This window comes from Chlorocebus sabaeus, chromosome 20, assembly GCF_047675955.1.
Source record: "Chlorocebus sabaeus isolate Y175 chromosome 20, mChlSab1.0.hap1, whole genome shotgun sequence".
Lineage (NCBI taxonomy): Eukaryota > Metazoa > Chordata > Mammalia > Primates > Cercopithecidae > Chlorocebus > Chlorocebus sabaeus.
The window spans coordinates 95508199-95529697 of record NC_132923.1 but is presented as its reverse complement, the minus strand read 5'-3'; the positions used below and the strand labels follow the sequence as shown (position 1 = coordinate 95529697).

At 48.5% G+C, this 21499-nt stretch overlaps 1 protein-coding gene across 5 annotated transcripts in view; it reads right to left on the bottom strand.

Moving 5' to 3' along the window:
- Positions 1–21499, bottom strand: part of HIVEP3 (HIVEP zinc finger 3) — a 535336-nt gene that overhangs the window by 44204 nt on the left and 469633 nt on the right. For all 5 annotated transcript variants that reach the window (XM_073007415.1, XM_073007416.1, XM_073007418.1 and 2 more), the window contains one exon: positions 20952–21097. In XM_073007415.1, coding sequence (XP_072863516.1) covers positions 20952–21097 — 146 coding nt within the window. The remainder of the gene's footprint in view (positions 1–20951; positions 21098–21499) is intronic.

Sequence of the window (21499 nt, the reverse complement as noted above, 5' to 3'; positions counted from 1 at the left end):
GGCAAATATTGCTGCCTGATCCTTCCTCTGGAAGCTCATCCCAGAGGGACACCTGCCTGTATGAGGTGACAGTCGGCCCCTACTGGGAGGTGTCTCCCAGTTAGGCTACACAGGGGTCAGAAACCCACTTGAAGAGGCAGTCTGTCCGTTCTCAGAGCTCAAACACCATGCTGGGAGAACCAATGCTCTCTTCAGAGCTGTCAGACAGGGATGTTTAAGTCTGCAGAAGTTTCTGCTGCCTTTTGTTCAGCTGTGCCTTGCCCCCAGAGGTAGAATCTATAGAGGCAACAGGCCTTGCTGAGCTGTGGTGGGCTGCACCCAGTTTGAGCTTCCCCGGCTGCTTTGTTTACCTACTCAAGCCTCAGCAATGGCGGACACCCCTTCCCCTGCCAGGCTGCTGCCTCACAGGTCGATCTCAGACTGCTGCGCTAGCAGTGAGCAAGGCTCTGTGGGCGTGGGACCTGCTGAGCCAGGCGTGGGATATAATCTCCTGGTGTGCCATTTGCTAAGACCATTGGAAAAGTGCAGTATTTGGGCGGGAGTGTCCTGATTTTCCATGTACAGTCTGTCATGGTTTCCCTTGGCTAGGAAAGGAAAATCCCTTGACCCCTTGAGCTTCCCAGGTGAGGTGACACCCCACCCTGCTTCTGCTTGCCCTCCATGGACTGCACCCACTGTCCAACCAGTCCCAATGAGATGGACTAGGTACCTCAGTTGGAAATGCAGAAATCACCCGTCTTCTGTGTCAATCACGCTGGGAGCTGCAGACCAGAGCTGTTCCTATTTGGCCATCTTGGAACCACCCTGAACCATTTTTAAGTGTGCAGTTCAGAGGCATTAAGTACATTCACATTGTTGTACAACCATTACCACTATCCAGCTCCAGAAAAATTTCCATTTTCCAAATGGAAACTTTGTGTCTGTTAAACACTCACTCCCTATGTCCTCCTTCCTCCAGGACCTGGCATCCACTGTTCTCCTTTCTGTCTATGGATATGACTAGTCTATGTACCCCATATCAGTGAAATCATACAGTATCTGTCCTTTTTCTATGACTGGCTTAGTTCACTCAGCATGGTGTCCTCAAGGTTCATCCACATTGTGGCAGGTGTCAGAATGTCCTTCCATGTTAAGGTTGAGTGGTATTTCATTGCATGACTAGATCATATTTTGTTTATTTGTTTATCCATCAGTGGACACCGAGGTTGATTCCAGCTTTTGACTATTGTGAACAATGCTGCTGAACACAGGTGTACAAATACCCAAGTTCCTGATTTCGGTATTGGTGGTATATACTTGGATGTGGAATTGCTAGATCATACAGTAATTCTATGTTTGTATTTTTTGAAGAACTACCATACCGTTTTTCACAGTGGTTGCACCATTTCACACTCCCACCAGTAGTGTACAAAGGTTCCAATTTCTCCACATCCTTCTCAACACTTGTTATTTTCCATGTTTTTGATAATAGCACTCCTAGAGGGTGGGAAGTGGTATCTCACTGTAATTTGGACTTTTATTTCCCTCATGATTAGTGAGGTTGAATGTCTTTTCATGTGCTGATTGGTCATTTGTATATCTTGTTTGGAGAAATGTCTATTCATGTCTTTTGGCTATTTTTAAAATTGGGTTTTTGGATTGTGGTGGTGGTTGTTGAGTTGTAGGAGTTCTTTACATATTCTGAATATCAAGCCCTTATCAAATATATGATTTGCAAATATTTTCTCCCATTCCCTGGGTTGCCTTTTCATTCTGTTCATAGTGTCCTTTAATGAACAAAAGTTTTAAGTTTTGATGAAGTCCAAACTTATCTATTTTTTCTTTTGTTGTCTATGCTTGGTATTGTACCCAAGAAATCATTGCCAAATCCAATTTCATGAAGTTCTTCCCCTGTGTTTTCTCCTAAGAGTTTTATTATCGCTTTAGCTCTCACCTTTAGGTCTTTGATCCATTTTGAGTTCATTTCTATATACAGTGTAAGGTATGAGTCCAACTTCATGTGGACTTTGTTTGCATGTGGATATTCTGCTTTTGCATCATTTCTTGGAAAGACTTTCTTTCCCCATTGAATAGTCTTGGCAACCTTGCTGAAAATCATTTGACTATATATGCTAGGGTTTATTTCTGGGCTCTCTGTTCTATTCCACTGAACTGTATTTCTGCCTTATGTCAGTACCACACTGTTTCAATTACTGTGTTTTTGTAGTAAGTTTTGAAATCAGGAAGTGTGAGAGCTGCAACATTGTTCTCTTTTGCAAGATGGTTTTGGTGGTTCAAGGTCCCTTGCTTTTCATCTGCTCATTCACTGTTACACCCCCAACACCTACAATAGTTGGCACCCAGAAAAGTAAACTATTTATGGCATCTGTATCATGTGCTAGGTGTTAGGGACCAAGACCAATCCATTCTGGTCCTTGTTTTTAAGGAGTGACAGCCTGGGAGGAGGTGGCTGGATAAACTGCCGGCTGAACAAAACAGCAGTGTGTTTGATGACTAGTTCAGAGGGACACAGAGGTGGGCAGGCTGACTCTGGTAGAGGGGTGGCTATGGGTGTGGAGGGAGATCAGGGCAGTTTCCCAGAGGGTGAAAACACTGCACTGGGCTTTGAAGAGTTTACTAGGTAGAAAATGGGGTAGGGGCACCTGCACAGAGGGATGGAGTGTGCAAAGGCATTGGGGAATGAAGGCACAGGCTCTGGAAGGAAGCAACCAGCCTGGAGGCACCTTTGGGGGAATGGCAGGGAGTAGGGTAGTGAGGCTGAGGAGTGGTGGGCAGGGAACCCAACCTGTGGGGCCCAGAGCCCCAACTCTCTCCAGGGGTGGGGGGCAGAGGGGCAGCCCCAGAGGGCTTGACTTCTCCCTTCTATTACAGAGGGTGTACCAGGCACCCAAGTCAGCTGACCCAGTGGTTTTGGGGAAGAAACAGAATAAACGACAAAAAGTAAGGATCTTGTTTCAACAGTGACCCCAGGGTTTGGCTTTCACTGGGGAGAGATTCACAGCCAGTGCTTGGTGAGGCATGGCGAGAACCCCCACCCAGCGAGGGCTCCTCACTTGCACTGAGAAATCAAGCCCTGCAAGCCTTGCAGTGCCTCACAGTACTGAGGTAGGCGCTGTTCTTTCCCAACTTACAGACGAAGAAATGGAGCTACACAGAGGTGGAGGAATGTGCCCAGCAAACAGTAAGCGTCAGAGCTGGGACTGAATTAGGTACTCCGGCAACTGAGGCACCTGTTTCTTTCCTGGGCCTCCATTTTCTCCTAAGTGAAAGGGGAGGGAGTAGCTTCTCAGGTGCCCCACCTCCTCCCTGGGAGTCCTCAGGAGAGGGACGATGCCTCCCGGCCCAGGTAGCATTGGGGATGTTGGAGCATGCCCTATACTGGATGGCCAGTCCTATCTGCAGAGCCTGCTGGAGCCCAGTCACCTCCTCACTCCCGGACCTTCCTGCTCTGGACCCAGAACTTGATTCCCATCCAGGTGTCTCATGGTTAGACTAGTGTAAGTTACAACCCTCAGGAAAATCACAGAGCTTAGAGCCTGGTCCTGAGCTCGCCAGCTACACAGCCCCAGACTCTTCTGAGAGGAACCCTGGGGAGATGAGGATTTGGGAAAGCCCAGATGCTAGATCTGCTGACATTCTGAAAGTCTGTAGGAGCCTGACTCCTCTTTGTGAGGGGGTAGCTCCCCTTCCTTTTGTGTCAGCCTGCACCCCTCCTGGCCTGCTCTTGGGGGAACATGGCCCCTGAAGACTCCACCCTGGGCTTCAGGCTGAATAATGCTCACATTGCAGAGGAGCTTCCCTCGGCCTCCATTCCTTGTCACTTTCCCTGGGGATGCAGGGGAGGTGCCCAGCCTACCCTTGGCTCTAGTCTCTAAAATCTTTGTCCAGCCCCCTGGCTGGCCACATTTGGCCCAGTCTGCCAACTGCACATGCCAGCTGGTCACAAGGCCTCACCCATAGCCTGGCTTCTCCCTGGCTGCTGTAGGCTCTTTTTGGCTCTCGTGTCCATCCCTGTCAGCTGTCACCACATTCTTGGGAGCCTGCCTGCCCAGCAAGCCCGGCCCACTCCACGCTGCCCCACTCCAAGTCTGTTCTGTCTTCTGCTGGCTACTGGGCCCCAGCACACACCTCCCTTGTCTCTTCTGACAGCTGGGCCTGTCCATCGTGGGTCTGCCAGCCACTCATGTCAACAGATGACCCCATCCATAGCAGAGATCCAAAATCCTGCTTGGAGCTTTGGCTCTGCTGCCTCCTTTGGTCCGAGGCCTTTCACCGCCTCTCCTGGCTTCAGCAGACTCCACTTGTTCAGAAGTCTGCCTGGCTGGCTCCCAGTGTCCTCTGTCTCTTTTAAAGTCTTCCCTCAATTCCTGGCTTCCCTGATCCCCCTTCTTCCGAGCCATGCTATATTATCTTTTAAAGTTTTTTATTTAGACACATCATAAACATACAGAAACATTTTCCTCCTGAACCTTCTAAGAGCAAGTTGCAACCCAATGTCCATTTACCTTGAATTCACCAGTGTGTATTTCCTATAGCTAAGGCCACCCCAGGCCTCCCTGGCAGGACACTTTCCTCCTTTGCTCAGGATCTGTCCCCACAGAGGGATGCCCCTCTCAGCCTGCTTGGAATCCTCTGGGGCTGACTATCCCTCTGCAAGGGAGCCGAAGGCACATTAGGTTTCCAACCTGATCCCACCACTGCACCATCTCCCTGCCATCAAGACAGCCACGGAAGGATGGCACGTGTCTTTGTGCACACTTATCATATGTTCTCTCCTACTTCCTTCCTCCTGTTGGCATATACTAAGTAGGGGTCAAGAGGCTGGCTTCCATCATTAACACGCCATGTTAATGCCTCCCTGGGTTACAGTTTCCTTACTGGCAAATGAGGAATTAGGATTAAGTGATTTCTGAGGATTCTTTTCTAATAATAACAGCTGAGTTTTATGAAGCACTTATTATGTGCGACACACTGTGAGTACTTCACATGTAGTATCTTGGTCAATTCTCATGCCAACTCTCTAAGATATAATCACAGTACTGTTATCATCTCCATCTTACAGACTGGGAAACTGAGGCACAGAGCAGTTATATAACTTATGCTCAGACAGTCACTCAGAGATTCTAGACTTTCATGCAGGTCCGGTTCAGAGTTTTTACTCTGCTGAAAAGTATGGGGGCCGGGTGAATGGCACTATCTGGAATTTATTCTTTGCCTGAAGAGGCAATCATAGAAGTAAATATTGATAATTCAGAAAAAGAGATGAACTTTCTACATGCCAAGTACATTACACACAAATGCCATTTCACTTAATCTGCAACAACTTTGAGACACAGCACTATGATTATTCTCATTTTTCAGATGAGAAGACTGAGCCAGAGAGACGTTAAATAACATTTGTGTTGGGGCAGAGCCAGGATTTGAACCCAGGTGTGCTGTTGTCACCTAGTGCTAAACTGGGACACATGCCGTGCTCAGAGAGCAGGTCTTGAAGGATGCAGGTCATTGGCTCTGACTGGCAACGGGGTTGAGGGCAGAGTACCAGGCCCTGGGCAACTGTTTCATGCATCTGAGTCAATTTTATATACCCAGCACCCCCCAGAAGCACCTCCACCTGCAGAGTGGGTAAAGACACACAGCCACACTAAGCAGGACAGATGTGGCTGGAGCTTTGTGCACCCTTGGGGTGTGGCCAGGCTGGAAAACCTCTGGCACCAACTCACAGAGGACCTCATTGCCTCCCGGGGCTGGGATTTCACCCCATGGACTGCAAGGAGCTGCTGAAGCTGCCAGGTTGGGTCTCCATTCTTCATACACCACAGCGGAGGCCCCTCCTCCAAGAGACTCCAGGCCGTGGGTAGAGGGGTGCTTTCTCTCTCATCCAGGCCTCTGAGGCCAGAGCATCCTCTGGAGAATTTGCATCTCCTTTGTGCTCCTCCTCACCTCACCTGCAGGTGTTCCAGCAAGCAGCTACCCAGCTCCGGGCCCTGGAAGAAAGAATTCCTAGGAGATGCCTCACCTCAAACCAGAGTACACGGCCATGATCCTGCCCAGTAAGAAACATCCTGCGACAAGCTCAGATGAGGTCCTTTGACCTTCAGGGAAGACCAGCTTTCTCCTTATAAAGACAAGGCTTGAACGAGCCTGCATAGCTCCCTCGCCCAGGCCTTTTTGGTAGACTCTCTCTGAGCTGCAGCTCCCAGGATTTAGTGCTGAGCTCTGCTGTTTCCAGAGCTGGAAAGACCCTGCACATTCACATCTGGACAGTCAGAGATAGTTCATCCAAACCACATGACAATCATTCATTTCATGGAAGAGAAACTCACAAAGAGCAATCACAGAGCTAGTAATGGCAGCCAGGACTCAAACCCCAGTTCCCCAGACTCTACAGCCCAAGCCCCATTCTTACATCTTCCGATTGCAAATGAAGAAACTGTGACCCAGAAAGGGAACACGACTTACACAAAGTTTCTAGCTCCATGGCTCGCACCACATGACCTCCCTCCCTGTAGAAGACCTCATTTCAAACAATGCCCAAAGATGGAAAAGGTAAAATGTTCTTGTGATTTGCAGCTAAGTAAATGCAGGTGGACCCACACTCAACACCGTTCTCAGACACTCCATCTGTCCAACAATCCGTATGTCACTTTTGTTTTGTTTTGTTTTTGAGACAGCACTCACCCAGGCTGGAGTGCAGTGATGCGATCATGGCTCACTGCAACCTTGACCTCCTGGGCTCAAGCAATTCTCCTGCCTCAGCCTCCCAAGTAGCTGGGACTAGGGTACACACTACCATGCCCAGCTAATTTTTGTATTTTTTGTAGAGACAGGGTTTCACCATGTTGCCCAGGTTGGTCTCAAACTCCCAGCGATCCACCTGCCATGGTCTCCCAAAGTGCTGGGATTACAGGTGTGAGCCACAATGCCCAACCCATATTCATTTTGCATTTTAGTTTTCATTGTTACTGTCCATGGGTGAATGCATTTACAGAACTGACGCAGACTTTTCTCTCTTCTATGATGTGCCATTCACACATGGCCACCAAAGACACACAAAGACAGCATCTCTCTACTCCTTGGGCAGAAAGACCATCTTAGCCTGAAGAAAATCAGAATCATGCTAGTGGAGGGAAAGAAGAAGAAGAGGGAAGGAAGGAAAGAACTATGAAGGAGGAAGGAAGACTCCCTTTGCTGAACACTTGTATACTTTCTGTATGTTGGACCTGGGATAAACAAGTCCATGTTATCTTACTATTAGTTCTCAAAAGGACCCTGGAAATGGGTATCGTTATCTCTATTTAGTTGAAGAAACTAAGGTTCAAAGAGCAAAGGAACTGGCCAGTAATTATTGGAAGTGAGGCTAGAATTTGACTCTGAATCAGTTCAAAGCCCAAACACGTTCCAGAACACTGTCAGGTTCCCACTTGTGCCTCCAAGTCCTACAAGTTCAGGGAGGTCCCACTAGGCCCCTGGAGTCTGGGGGTGGGGCTGAGAGGGTGACATTTCTTGAAGAGTTCTTTGGAAGAATGAGCTGCGTGGCTAAAAAATATTTGAATACCACCTTACTGGCAGTCTTTAATTAAAGATAGTGGGAAAAAACTTTCTTCCTTTTCTTTTCTTTTCCCTTTCCTTCCCTCCCTTCCTTCCTTCCTCTCTTTCTCTTTCTCTCTCTCTCTTCCTTCCTTCCTTTCTTCCTTCCTCTCTCTCTCTCTTTCTTTCTTTCTTTCTTTCTTTCTTTCTTTCTTTCTTTCTTTCTTTCTTTCTTTCTTTCTTTTCTTTCTTTCTTTCTTTCTTTCTTTCTTTCTTTCTTTCTTTCTTTCTTTCTTTCTTTCTTTCTTTCTTTCTTTCCTTTCTCTCTCTCTCTCTCTCTCTTTTTCTTCCTTTCCTTTCCTTTCCTTCTTTTCTTTTCTTTCTTGTATAATAAACCTACAAGGAAGAGGGGAATGGGATGGGAGACTAACAGTAAACTTTTGGAAGCTGGAAAGAGATGAATGAGTGGAAGAGACAGAATCCCAAGCCTGCAGCAGGGAAATCTGGGAACCAATCTGACTTACATCCCAGGATCCCTCAAAACCTCTGCAGGTTGGGGTGGAGGGAACCGAGGTAAGGACAATTGGTGGAAAGTCTTGTTAGAAGCTGTCAGATTCCCATCCTCTCCTCAACCCCAGCAGCTCAGGAGACTCCCCTCCTCCCACCCAAGAGAAAGCCTGGAGGTTTCTTCTCTGCACAAGTTGAAACTGAGCCCTTTTGAGGGGGGACGTCAGGCGCACTGAGGGCATGGCAGGGGTGCCATAAAGAAATAGTGGGGGTCAGGCTCAGTGGCTTACACTTGTAATCCCAGCCCTTTGGGAGGCTGAAGTGGGCGGATCACTTGAAGTCAGGAGTTCGAGACCAGCCTGGCCAACATGGTGAAATCCCATCTCTACTAAAAACACAAAAATTAGCTGGGCATGGTGGCGGGCACCTGTAATCCCAGCTACTCAGGAGGCTGAGGTAGGAGAATCGCTTGAACCCAGGAGGCGGAGGTCTCAGTGAGCCGAGATCATGCCACTGCACTCCAGCCTGGGTGATAGAGAGACTCCATCTCAAAAATAAATAAATAAATAAAAATTAAAAAAAAAAAAAATAGTGGGGAGGAAGTGAATGCATGCAGACTGGCTGCAAAGACCCCTCCTTTTTCTCCTCCTCCCTGACTTTTTCCTGTGGCTTCCAGAACGTGGGAAGTAGACCCTTCAACCTCCAAGAGGGAGACTGAGTCTTCCTGGGGATTGATTCTGCTCAAGAAGAAAGGCACCGCCTTTGAAGACTCCCTGACAAAACAGCCCCGGCGGGCAGCTACGGGGAACTCGCTGTCAAAGAGCCTCACTCATTGCTTCCAATCATCTTTGAGCCCCTCCACTCTTAAACATGAGAAGACACCAAAGGCTATCATACGTCTGAGAAACGAGACCAACCACACACACAATACAGGGGCACCTGAAACAGAAACCACGCAGGAGAAAAACCTAAAAACAGAACAAGAACAAAGCCAAAAAAACCGAGTAACATTAATAACAACTAACGGTAATAGCCTTAGAAAGATAAGATAGTAGAGTCTATCAAACAAGAATATGATGCTATTAAAAGGAACATTCAAGAAAAAAAAAACTCTTGAAAACTAAAAATGTGACTGTAGAAATAAAAAACTCCACCTTGGGAGGTTGAAGAGAGTGGATCATGAGGTCAGGAGATCGAAACCAGCCTGGCTAACATGGTGAAACCCCGTCTCTACTCAAAATACAAAAAATTAGCCAGGCATGGTGGCACGTGCCTGTAGTCCCAGCTACCTGGGAGGCTGAGGCAGGAAAACTGCTTGAACCTAGGAGGTGGAGGCTGCAGTGAGCCGAGATCATGCCACTGCACTCCAGCTTGGCAACAGAGCAAGACTCCATCTCAAACAACAACAACAACAATAAAAAACTCATTAGAATGGATGGAGACAAAATGGAGGGACGTACTCAGAGAATCCAGCAAAAAGATAAAGCAATGGAAAATGTGACAGAGGGTATGAAAATCAGAGTAAACAGATAGGAGGGCCAAGGCCTGAATAACAGCAGTTCCAGAGAGAGAGAAGAAAAAAACAGAGGAGAGGAAATAATCAAAGAACTCAAGACATTTTCTTAAAGCAGAAGTTCCAGAGTCACCAGACTGAAGGAGCCACTGAGTGAGAAAACTGACCTACACCAAGACCCATCACTGTGAGATGTCATGTTCTAGGGTTGTAGAGAAGATTCTAAGACAGGACCCTAAAGAATGCAACAGGACTCAGAATGGATTTGGAGCTCTTAAGAGCAACCCAGGAAGCTAGACGGCAATGGAGCAATGTGTTCACAACACTGAAGGAAAATGATTTCCAACCCAGAATTCTATCATAGATTTCAATCGACTGCAAAATAGAATAAAGACATTTCCAGCATTTTCAGATATATGAAGGATCAAAGTATTTCCCTCTCACGCATCTTCTCTGAAGAAGACCACACTGAAGGATGGTCTCTGTAAGATGAGGATGAAAACCAAGGAAAAGGAAGACCCAAGGTTCCAGAAAGAGGAGACCCAATACAGGAGGCAGAGAGGACCTCTGGGAGTGGGTGGAGGGAGCTTGCTGGATGAGAGTGCACCACCACGGAGAGGGGAGCCCCAGGGCAGTCAGGAGCCATCAGACAACTCAGCAGAGCCCCTGTCTCAGCAAGACAGGATACACAGAGCATCAGGAGCCGCTAAACACCTCCAATGTCTTGAGGGGAAATTTGGGTGAGGTGGGAATCTGGGATTGAATTAGTAACAAATGTATAGAAAACGAAGTGCAATTAAGCACACATACATACCATGATTATACACAGTGAAAACAGCAAAGGAAAGTAATCATGGTTCACTTTATGGCTTGGCTGTGAATTATTATTATTTTTATTTTTTCTTTGGGTCAAATCTTTATTTATTTATTTATTTTATTATACTTTAAGTTCTAGGGTACCTGTGCACAATGTGCAGGTTTGTTACATATGTATACATGTGCCACTTATGATACAACACTAATGAGAGGATGGGGAGGTGGCGGGAGGTGGAATGCAAACAGGGGAAAGGCTTCGGAGCCTGCAGATAATGCTGAAGCTGAGAAACTAAGTCACGGGCAACCAGAGCACATTATGTAGAGATATGGCAAACTAAGACAATACACTAAAAGAGATGAAAGGTACTGCTTCTGGGAGTGGTGACCGGCGGGTGGGTGGGGGTTGGGCGGGGAGAAAATGTAGGGCAAAGAGAAAGAGTACTGCTGCTTCCCACAACAAAACCTATGGAAATATTTGACTCTTTAAACTCCAGACATGTGTAACTTTGATAAAAACCAAAAGACACACACACACACACACACACACAAACAGAGAGAGAGAGAGAGAGAGAGAGAGAGAGAGAGAAAGAGAGCAAGCGAGCACATATGCCTCTGTTCTCTAAGAGGCCTAAGAGGCTGCTTTTCCCACAGGAGAGAGACAGAGAGAAGCCAGCTTCCTCCTGGGAGCCCAGCCTGATTCCCCAGGACAGAAACAGAGGCCAGGATCCAGGCAGACAGTGTCCAGGCCCAGAGGATGCTACATCCTCGTTGTAGCTCTCAGGGGATTACCAGGGGCTGCCCGAGACCCCCCTACCCAGGAACCTAAGGCTGTACCCGCTTGAAAAAAAGGCTCCTTTTAAATTTTAACACGATGCAAAGAGATCTTCCCTGACAGGGCTCAGAGCTCTGGAGGGTTCTGGGTCCAGCATACTCAGACACTCAGTCTGCCCAATGATCAATATGTCTTTTTCTTTCCACTTCGCTTTTCACATTTTTTAATCATCCATGACTTGGGTTTCACAGCACATCATCAGTTGTCTCTGATGACTGGAGTGAGTGTTCCCTGGGAAGTCCTTTGAGTCCTCAGAGGAAATCCAGAAGGCCAGCACAGTCACCCTAGCTAGACTAACACTGGAGATTTTTATTGGAGGATCATCTTTATGGAGGAATAACATTTCCAAGAGTCTAAGTGGTTTCCTGGGTACAGAAATTTTCTCCTCTGGTTTCAAAACGGCCATTCACAAACCCATGGTGAGTGAAGTCCTCAAGCCCATAGGTGGCCTGGAATAGTGAAAAGCGGCCTGGAATGGGGCTGAGAGAATCCTTCCCACTGCTCACCCCGAAACCAGCATCCTTCCTTCCTCCTATCGTGACCAGGGAAGTGTCTTCTTCTCATCAATGCCTCCGCAGGTCCCCAGGGCTTTGCTCCTGCCCCTGCCCCTTTTCTCCTTGGTATCATCACCTGCCTCTTGCTAGAAGGCATTCCTTGCAGCAAACACACATGAGGACCTCTGGGTTCAAACACTTGCCTGCTCTAGCTTACACACCCTCCAGGCACCACCTCCCCAACTTGTGCTGCTTTCCTCCACAGCCAGCCTCTTAGGACAACGCTTACACAGGCACCTCCACTCCTCATTTCGGCCCATACCATCAGGGTTGCATCGCTATGGAAACAGTTCCCATCAGTCACCAGTCACCTGCACAGGGCCCTGTTGAATGGGCACGTGCCACATGCCTGTCCTCACCGGGCTGAGCCTCCTTCCTCCTTGAACACTCTCTTTTCTTTGCTTCCAGGCTTCACATTTGTCTGGGTCTCTTCCTGCTGCTCTGGCAATTCCTCCTCAATCTCTTCTGCAGCAGTGTCTCTGTCTGCCCTTGAAATGCTGGTATCCTGGGATCAGTCCTGGATGCCTTTTTCTTTTCTCTCTTCTCCACCTCCCCCCGGGTGGCCCCATCTTGGCCTATAGCACGAAATCGCATCTATACACTGACAACTCTCAAGAGTGTATTCAACTTCAGGCCTCTCCTCTGAGGGCCAGGCTCATCTATCCAGTTGTCAAATGTCTCCCTGAACATCTCCACTTGGCCTGGCATCTCAAAAGTCACATGACCAAGTTTTGATCTCCCTGTCCCCAGACCTATTTTTCACTCCCCTCCTCCATCCCTTCTCACCCCATAAAGGGCACCACCATCCACTTAGTGGTTACTACAAGAAATACGGTAGTCAGTCTCAAGTGGAGGCTTCTCTCTCAGCCTCCATAGCCATCAGAAGTCCTATAGCTCCTCTTTCCATCTTCACTGCCATGTTCCTGGTCTAAACCATTGATGTCTCACCTGGGCTTTCAGGATCCTGTTCTCCCCACTGCCCTGACAACCACTACCTCCTTCCCAAAGTCTGGGTTATATTCCCCAGGAGAGAGGGGGCAACAGGATTTGGAGGCATAAAGAAAAAGAGGAAAAAGCCCAGGATGGGCTCATGTGATGGGGGTTGGACACTTCACTCCCCAGCCCATTGGGCCATGCTCAGAGCTGCACATCTACATTTCTGGGGAAAGGCCTGAGAATTAAAGAGAGAGCAAGGTGCTGGGCCTCAGGAATAAGGCAGGGCCTTGATAGCCTAGACCTACCCCAGGAGAAGAGCAGCCCCTCATCCAGAGCTGAGAACCCAGGACCCATTCTCTCGGCTTCTAGAACACAAAAGGCTCTGCTCAGAGAAGGCCCCGGCCTGGGAGCCGGTGGCCCACGAGCCAGCCCTTTCTGGCATTATGTATTTCATTTTTACCTTGAACACCTGCAGAGCAGAATGGTTTGCAAGGAAGAGTCCTTGGTTCCCAACCCCAGAGCCTGCCCCATAACAGAGGCCATCTGACTTCACCTTCCCCAGACCAAGCCTGCCTTCAGGCTGATGGATGGGTTCTCACCGGCCTGGTTTGGCCTTGATTGTGTCCTTGATCCTTCCTGAGACCCAGAGTCTCAGTTCTGATCCCAGATTCTAAGAGTTGCAGAGTTCAGGGACCTGCCCTCTCACCCAAGGTCTCAACAATCCTGAGCACGTTGGAGGAAGATTCCTTCATTTAAGAGGTATTCCCCAGCACTGCCCATGTGCCAGGCACTATTCTCAGCACTGGGGACACAGCAATGAACAAAACATAGTTCCTGCCCTCTCACAGAGCTTACAGTCTGGTGGAGGAAACAGAAGCAAGCTAGTAAATACCTGGAGAAAAATGAAGCAGGAAAGGAAGGGGTAAGAAGTGCCATGGAGTGTGCAAATTCATCGTAGGTAGTGTGGGAAGGCTTCACTGAAGGGTGATGGAGGGAAGTAAGGGGGCCATGGGAGTCTCTGGAAAAAGGGCTCCAGGCAGAGAGCACAGCAAGTGCAAAGGCCCTGGGGCAGAAGTTTGTCTTATAAAGAGCAGAGCTTGGCCAAAGCCCAGGGAGCAGGTGGAGAGCCATAGGCAGAGGTCAGGGAGGAGCTGGAGCCAGCACATGCAGGCCTGTGAGGGCTTCGGGGGACACGGCATAGGAGCAGCAGGGTGTGGGGACCTTAACAGGATCACTGTTGTTGGGCTGAGAACGGACCCCACTGGGGAAGGTGCGAGCAGGAGACTATAAGACATTGTGATCACCCAGAGGTGAGCTGCCAGTGGCTTGACCCAGAGGTGGGGAAAAATGGGCAGATTCTAGAATCGGTTTCAGGGCCAAGCTGCCAGGATTTGCTAATGATGTGAGACAGAGTGGCTTTGGGCCCAAGCATCTAGAAAAATGAAACTGCTTGTGCAGAACGTCCATCTCACTTAACTGAATGAGTGACTTTGCCACTCTCCTTCAGAAGATGACTTTCCCCAGAATATGGTTTGGATCTGTGTCCCTGCATAACTCTCATGTCAAATTGTAATCCCCAGTAATGGAGGTGGGGCCTGGTGGGAGGTGACTGGATCACGGGGGCAGTGTCTTACGGTTTAACACCATCCCTTCTCCATGCTGTCATCACCATAGTGAGTTCTGAGATCTGGTTGTTTAAAAATTGTGTGGCACCTCCCTCCCGTTCTTGCTCCTGCTCCTGCTCCCGCCATGTAAGACGCACCTGCTTTCCCTTCACCTTCTGCCATGATTGAAAGTTTCCTGAGGCCTCCCCAGAAGCCGAGCAGATGCCAGCATCATGCTTCCTGTATAGCCTGCAGAACCAGGAGTCAATTAAACCTCTTTTCTTTATAAATTACCTAGTCTTAAGTATTTCTTTATAGCAATGCAAGACTGACTAATATACCAATCTTTGACCACTTAAAAGACTTCAAAGAGATATGCAGCAAGTGAGGGTCATGGGCACAGTTTGTCTGCCTATGTTATATATTTCCCAACCTCCATGCCACCAACCCTCCTGTGGTATGTGGTTTTGCTCCTGTTTGGGTTCTTAGAGTAGTTTACTGTCTTTATTTTTTACACACCTATCCAAAAGTTTCCAACTTATTACCATTTACTTAATTCATAGTTTAATCAATTTGTTCCCCAATAAATACACAGAGGTAACAAATATTCCCAAAGACATAACTCCAAATCTGGAGTTCACAGCAAAATGGGACAAGGCAGAGCAGACGTTTAGGCTGAAAATTATGCTACACTTCTGGGTTTCAAAGTCCAAGAAGAAATGGATTTGTAAAAAATTATTAGAAAAGAAAATAATCTTTAGATTTTTAAAAACTAACACTATTCTCTCCAAGCTACTATTTCATGAAACACACAGGCATGTGTGCGCATGCACAGGCACACACACACACTTCAAAACATACAAATGCACTGTCAAAAAAACGTGGTGCGTACACTGCATGAACTCTTAAGACTTGGATAAAAATTAATTCAGCTATAGAAATAGATGAGATATAAAAGTACATTCGTTAAAAATGTAACCCCTTCAACTGGAATAATACTGAATTAAATAAACTTTTAAAATAATTTCTTTAAGGAATGTCAAAGAGGCCTGAGTCACAGTTCTTTAGTATGCACTGTGCTGTGGACAAAGGGTGGGTTCACTTATGTGCAGGTGGACCGCCTCCCAGATACGAAGTTGGATGTATGACCCAGAGTTCAGGGGAGAAGGCCTTGGAGATAGGGGTCTGAGTGTCATCAACCCATAGATAGTGTATCGATCACCATGGGACTGAGTTTAGAGGAAGAGCATGGAGCCTGGGGCTGGGCCACATGGGGGTTCAGTGATCAGGCGATCATGGACTCATTGAAGATGGTGAGGAAGTGCAACCAGTCAAGGAAGAGGAAGATCAAGAAAGACAGTGATATAGTTTGCCTGTGTCCCCACCCGAAATCTCATTTGAATTGTAATTACCCATAATTCCCATGTGTCAAGGGAGAGACCAGGTGGAGGTGATTGAATCATGGGGGTAGTTTCCCCTATGCCATTTCTGGTGACAGTGTGTGAGTTCTTATGAGACTGATGGTTTTATAAGCATTCGGTAGTTCCTCCTGCATGCATTTTTCTTTCCTGCCGCTTTGTGAAGAAGGTGCCTTGGTTCCCCTTCACCTTCCACCATGATTGTAAGATTCCTGAGGTCTCCCCAGTCATGTGAATGAGTCAATTCAACCTGTTTTCTTTGTAAATCACCCAGCCTTGGGCAGTTCTTTATAGCAGTGTGAAAACAGACTAAACAGACAGTGTCCAGGAAACCAAGAGGACAAAGTCCTGCATGGACGAGTGAAGGATTAACTGTGTCAAATGCTGCTGATGGCTCAGGAAAGAATAGAAGTGAGAACTGCCTACTGACTTCTGCAAGGTGAGGGTCACCATTGACTTGGATAAGAGCAGCTTCTGAGGTGTGAGGAGCCCAAAGGCCCATCTTGAATAGATCTGAGAGAAGCCAGGAGGAAAGATACAGAGGTGAGCAACACGGTCAACTTCTTACGGAGTTTTTCTTTAAAGGAAACAGAGAAATCTGGCAATATGGCCCTTCAGTCAAAATGTTTTTAAGGTGGAAACCTTAAGTCTGGGTATGCTAATTTGAATGGCCCAGGAGAGTGGCAATGGCTGGAGTGAGGTACTGGGGTAGGTGAGGTGGGATGGGAGCCAATGCCCTCCCACAGGCGGTGCAGCAGCTGAGTCCTGCAGCAGGCAGGATCTGGCATGGAATCCTGGGATCTCACCATCTGAACTTACCATTCCCTTCGGACCTAAGCCCCAACAACATACCACCCAACTGGGCTTGGTCAGCCAGGTGGTTCCTATCAATTCCAGTCTCTTCCTCTTCCATGTAAGCCCGCTGGGCTGAATTCCCAGCTTTCCTTGCGACAAGTGAACTTGAGTTAAGACAATATAGTCATTACTTTCAAGAAACAATATAACTTTGTGTGTGTGGAAACAACACTGCTTAACAAAAAGCCATTCTAAACAACCAAGGCAAATGTATGGGTGCTGGGTGAGAGAGCCATCACATCCCTGATGGGCACTCCCAGAGGCTGCCTGGGAAATGCAGGCTTTGTTCAGGTGTGGAAGTGATGGGGAATGCAGAGGGGGCCATGTGCCAGGAAACTAGTGCAATAAATAGAGACTGATGCATTGTGTGTGCAAAGCATTACCCAAGAAGGGACTTGGGAGGAGACAGAAATGGATCTTAGCACCAGGGTTATGACAGAAGTAACACAAAGAACTACAGAATGTGGAGGGATTTGGGAGGCTTGTTAGAGGAACAGGGCTGAGTACTGGCTTTTGAAGGCTAAGTAGAATTTGGCAATGGCAGGGCCCAGCAGGCAGCAAAAGGTGAAGGGCGACAGGAGCAGGTCAGATTCTGAGGCCAGCACTCACAGACTGAGTTTAAACTGGATCCTGTAGGTGAGGCAGCCACAGATGGCTTTGGAGAAAAGCATGACACAGGCAGAATCATGTTTAGTGATGCTCAGTGGTACCAACATTGGAACTCTAGAGATAGGGTGGCCAGAGCAGTGGCAGAGGGAATAAAGAGACCACACCGAGTCACTGACTATTTCACGCAGACACCAGGATTGGGGGACTAATTGGAAAAGGGGAGAAGGCATCCAAGACAATGTTAAAGTTCTGAGTGTGAAGGGCTGGGTGTATCACCTGAGATCTGGATGTGGAAGGAGATGCTGTTGGTGGGAAGTGGAAGGCTTGGTTTGCACATGCTAAGTGTGAGGTGTTGTGTTTCCCAGGCAAAAATGCACAGGAGGCACCAAAACCAGTGTCTGCAGTTCAGGGGTGAGGTCCTGGCTGGAGACCCAGATGTAGCAATGTTGGCACAAAGATGAGGCTGGAAGCTAAGGAGATGGGTGACGTCAGCAAGGGAGAATGCTCAAGGCAAGAGGAAGTGAGTCTCACTGAGCAGGTACAGGAGCTGCCATCACACCTGTAGCAGGTGGACTGCTGGGCAGCTTAACCTTCCTCTCCAACTGTCTGGGTCTCGCCCACCCTTCTGGGCCTGGCCCCACCTCCTCTGGGAAGACCTCTCTGGCTATTCCATCCCCCAGGCATCCTTCCCTTGCTGTGAGCTTCATAGCCCTGGCCATCCCCACCTTAGCACTGCGTCTTGTGTTGCCACCTCGGTGTAGTCCCCAAGCACCTTGAGGGCAGGATGACATTTAACTCCCATGGGCCACTGCATTTTCTGCCACAGAGCACCCAAAAGGCACTGATTAAACAGCTCCTCCTCCTTGATGAATTAATAAATTGATCAGTTGCTGAAATGGAGGTCAAGAAAGAAAGTAAGGCGAGTTTAATTAGAGATAAAAAGACTCACGTATGTTGGACCCATACAGCATCTACTCTTTTGTGTCTGGCTTACTGATTCATCGTGAACTAGGCCTACGTGTATCAACATGGATGCATGTCAAAAACACTGTTGAGTAAACATAACAAGCTACAGATGTATGTTAAACCAACCTGAGTACTCACAAGCATGATATCTACCAAATATTTCAGGTTCTCCCAAGCACACAGTAGGAATGCACTTCTCTACTCCCACGGAATTAGGTGAGGCCATATGACTTGCTCTGGCCATTTAAATGTGAGCAGAAGCTTCTGGGTGGAACCATTTTTTTCTTCTTCCTCTCTCAGCCTCTACTGGCCTGGATCTTAGGAACAGAGCTCCATGGGAGACCCTTCTCAAATGTGTACAGGAGTGAAATACATGTGTTCTTTGTATTAAAAAAGAAATAAATAAATAAAAGGAAGAACTGAGTCTAAGGCAAAACTGTGGGACTGCAGAGAAGTGTGCCCAGTGATTCCGGGTGGGGGCACCCTTCGCAATTTGGGGGAACAAGAGGTTGTAAGGTTGGTGGACTGGAAGGTCAGCATCTTCAGCATCCCTGAAATGCCGGAGGTGTCCAAGGTTATGTGGCAACCAAAATGCCCTCCCCTCTCCTTCACCATTTCCAAACACTCTGGTGGGTGACGCCAGCCCTAAGAGAACCATGAATGTAGAAGAATCACCAGAAATGAGGGTGGGAGGCACGGTCCCAGCTTGAGAGAGCCAGGCTGGGGGAGGAAAGGATCTGACACTATTATCAATTCCGTACGTGCTCAAATTGCATGTGACAAGTTGAAAGGGAGAGGATACCTTCCATAGCTGACAGAATAGAGTGGGACTGTCCTGGAGGGAGATTGATGAAATGGATATACTAGTGGTAAAATGCACCAATGTCCATTTTTTGAGCAGCTATGAACTATAGACTTTACATAGGGTCTCACAGGATCCTCTGAAAATCCCACGTTATTTTCCCCCTTTTACAAATGTTATTCTCCCCCTTTTACAAATAAGGAAACTGAGGGCTGGAGAACTGGGGGGCTAGTCTCAGGCAGAACAGAGGTAAGTGGGGCAGAGATGACAGAACTCAACCAAGAGGAGGATTCTGAAGCAGAGCAGGTGGGACTGAGTGAAGACCTGGAAGGAGGTGGAGAGGGAGCAGGACCCATGCCGGCTGGAGGAAGAGGAGAAGGGGACTCATGGGTGATCTTTCCCTCCTTCAGCCGATGCAGACCCTGTAGGCAGAGACATCCAGCAGGAAGCTGGGAGGGGAGTGGCTCCTGCCAGCTGCCTTTCTGGAGTCTCAGGCTTCCCAAGGTCTCAGAGCACCTGCCTCTCAGGGAAGATGCGAACCTCCTCAGGCGTATACAGAATGCTGCTGGAGCAAGCTCCTGGGACACCACGAAACACTCAGCAGTCCTCAGAGCCCACAGAGAGCCTCTAAAGCAAGAAGGAAGAGGGCCAGTCGCTGGGAGCAGGTGCTTCATCAATCCTGCCTCTGTGTGGCCTCTAAGGGACCCAGTGGCATGAGAACACAGAGACACACGAGGGCGCTCTAACCAAACAGCAGGAGGAACTGTGTCCATCCCCAAACGGAAAGAGGGTTGGCATTGTTGAAGACCTTTGGTCCAATTTTTTTTCAATGTAGTCGCTATTGGTATTTTAGGCAGTAGGTTTCAGGGTCTTTTGCTACCCCCAACCCCCTTCCCATCACTGACCACCCTGCTCCCCACATTTCCAAGCACCCTCCCTCCTGAGAGCTCCTGCTGGTCAGTGCCACCAGAAGATGCCAACTGCCAACTGGTGGCGCTGGGGAGGATGGCAGTCTCTGTTGTCCCCCAACCTTACGGAGGACTCCTGTGCCTCCCATGCTGACCCTGTGAGTTAGGCGCTTGCAGGTGCTAGAGGATCAGAGGCCCCCAGTGACAGCCGTGTTGGCCCCGGCTCATGGGGACTGTCCTCCACAGGAAGCACATCTTCCTCTATGCTGTTGTCCTTCAGGGCTGTGCAGGACCAGGCCACCCTGATCACACCAGGGACACAGACAGAGGACCCTGAGACAGACGCCACAGGACCTGCTCACAGACACCCAAATCCCAGGAAGCAAACATGTGGCCACACAAAACACAGCTGGCACAAAACTTCCACAAAGCACGTCTGAAACAAGGCACCCTTCCAGAGCCCAGACAGTCCCCAAAGCTGTGAGCTCTGAAACGTTTAGACCATTGGTTTCCCAAAGTCAAGCATCAAAGGTGAATAACTAGGAATGATATTCAAAATATTCACCAACCGATGAGTCCTGGGCCCCAGTCAGTCAGGATGGGGACCAGTGGAAACACCAGGTGCATACAGTGTGCAATCAGCCCTGCAAATAGCCTAGTCGGCTGAGCCCGAGTGCCCCGTGGGAAACCAGACATGCCAAGATGGCCATTGGGCAGTACAGAGGTGACTTTTGGAGAATACATGTCAAGAGAGACAGGAGTCTGGACATTTGCTGGGATACTGGGATGGCAACCCAATGCAGGGACTAGAAACCTGGCCAGGATCTGAGAAAATGAAGGGCTGGAGAAAGACCCAGACCCTTCCAGATCCTCAACAAATACCCAGCATTGCCCATCCCCACCAAGAAACCCCATGGCATTCTTAAACAGAGGGGCCTGAGAGTCCCAGGAAGGTGATGTCTGCTGAAAGGCATCGCTGGGACCACAGGGCACCTGTGGGCAGAGCCCTTGTCAACTGAGCCACTGCTGCCCGTGAACACCGATGGGCACCAGCTCTTATTCCACGGGAAGCAGACGATGAAAACCAAACATGAGTCTTACCCTCCTTCGAAGATTTTGATCCTCGCCGGCTCCCCTCTCTGGGAGGCAGGAGCATCCTCCTCCGGCTCCCCTCTCCTCTCTTCTTCCTTCTCCACTCTAGCTAGATCTTTCTGGCCTTCCGGGGAAACCAGCGAAGGGAGGTGAACCTGGCCCACCGCAGGAATGACAAAATCATTGCTGGTTAAAAGTGCATCCTCAGCCACGAATGCAATGCTAATAATCATGCCTTATATGGCACGGCACAAGTATACACATGTAATCTTCACACTCCTCCATGAAGAGGTGCTATTCGCCCCACTTTACAGAATTAAGGAAACTGATCCCCAGAGAGAAGTCCCTTATCCAAGGCCATGCCATTAGTTGGTGTTACAGCTGGAACCCTGTCTCTTTCAGGTTAACCTCCCATAAGACCTGTGTTTGTTATCTGTCTTTCACACTAGTCTGGGAACTCCTGGTGACAGGTCCTCATCTTGGTCTCCTTGGGCACCCCAGAACCCCACACAGGGCCTGTCTCAGAGAAGATGCTTAAATAACGTTGAACACATGAA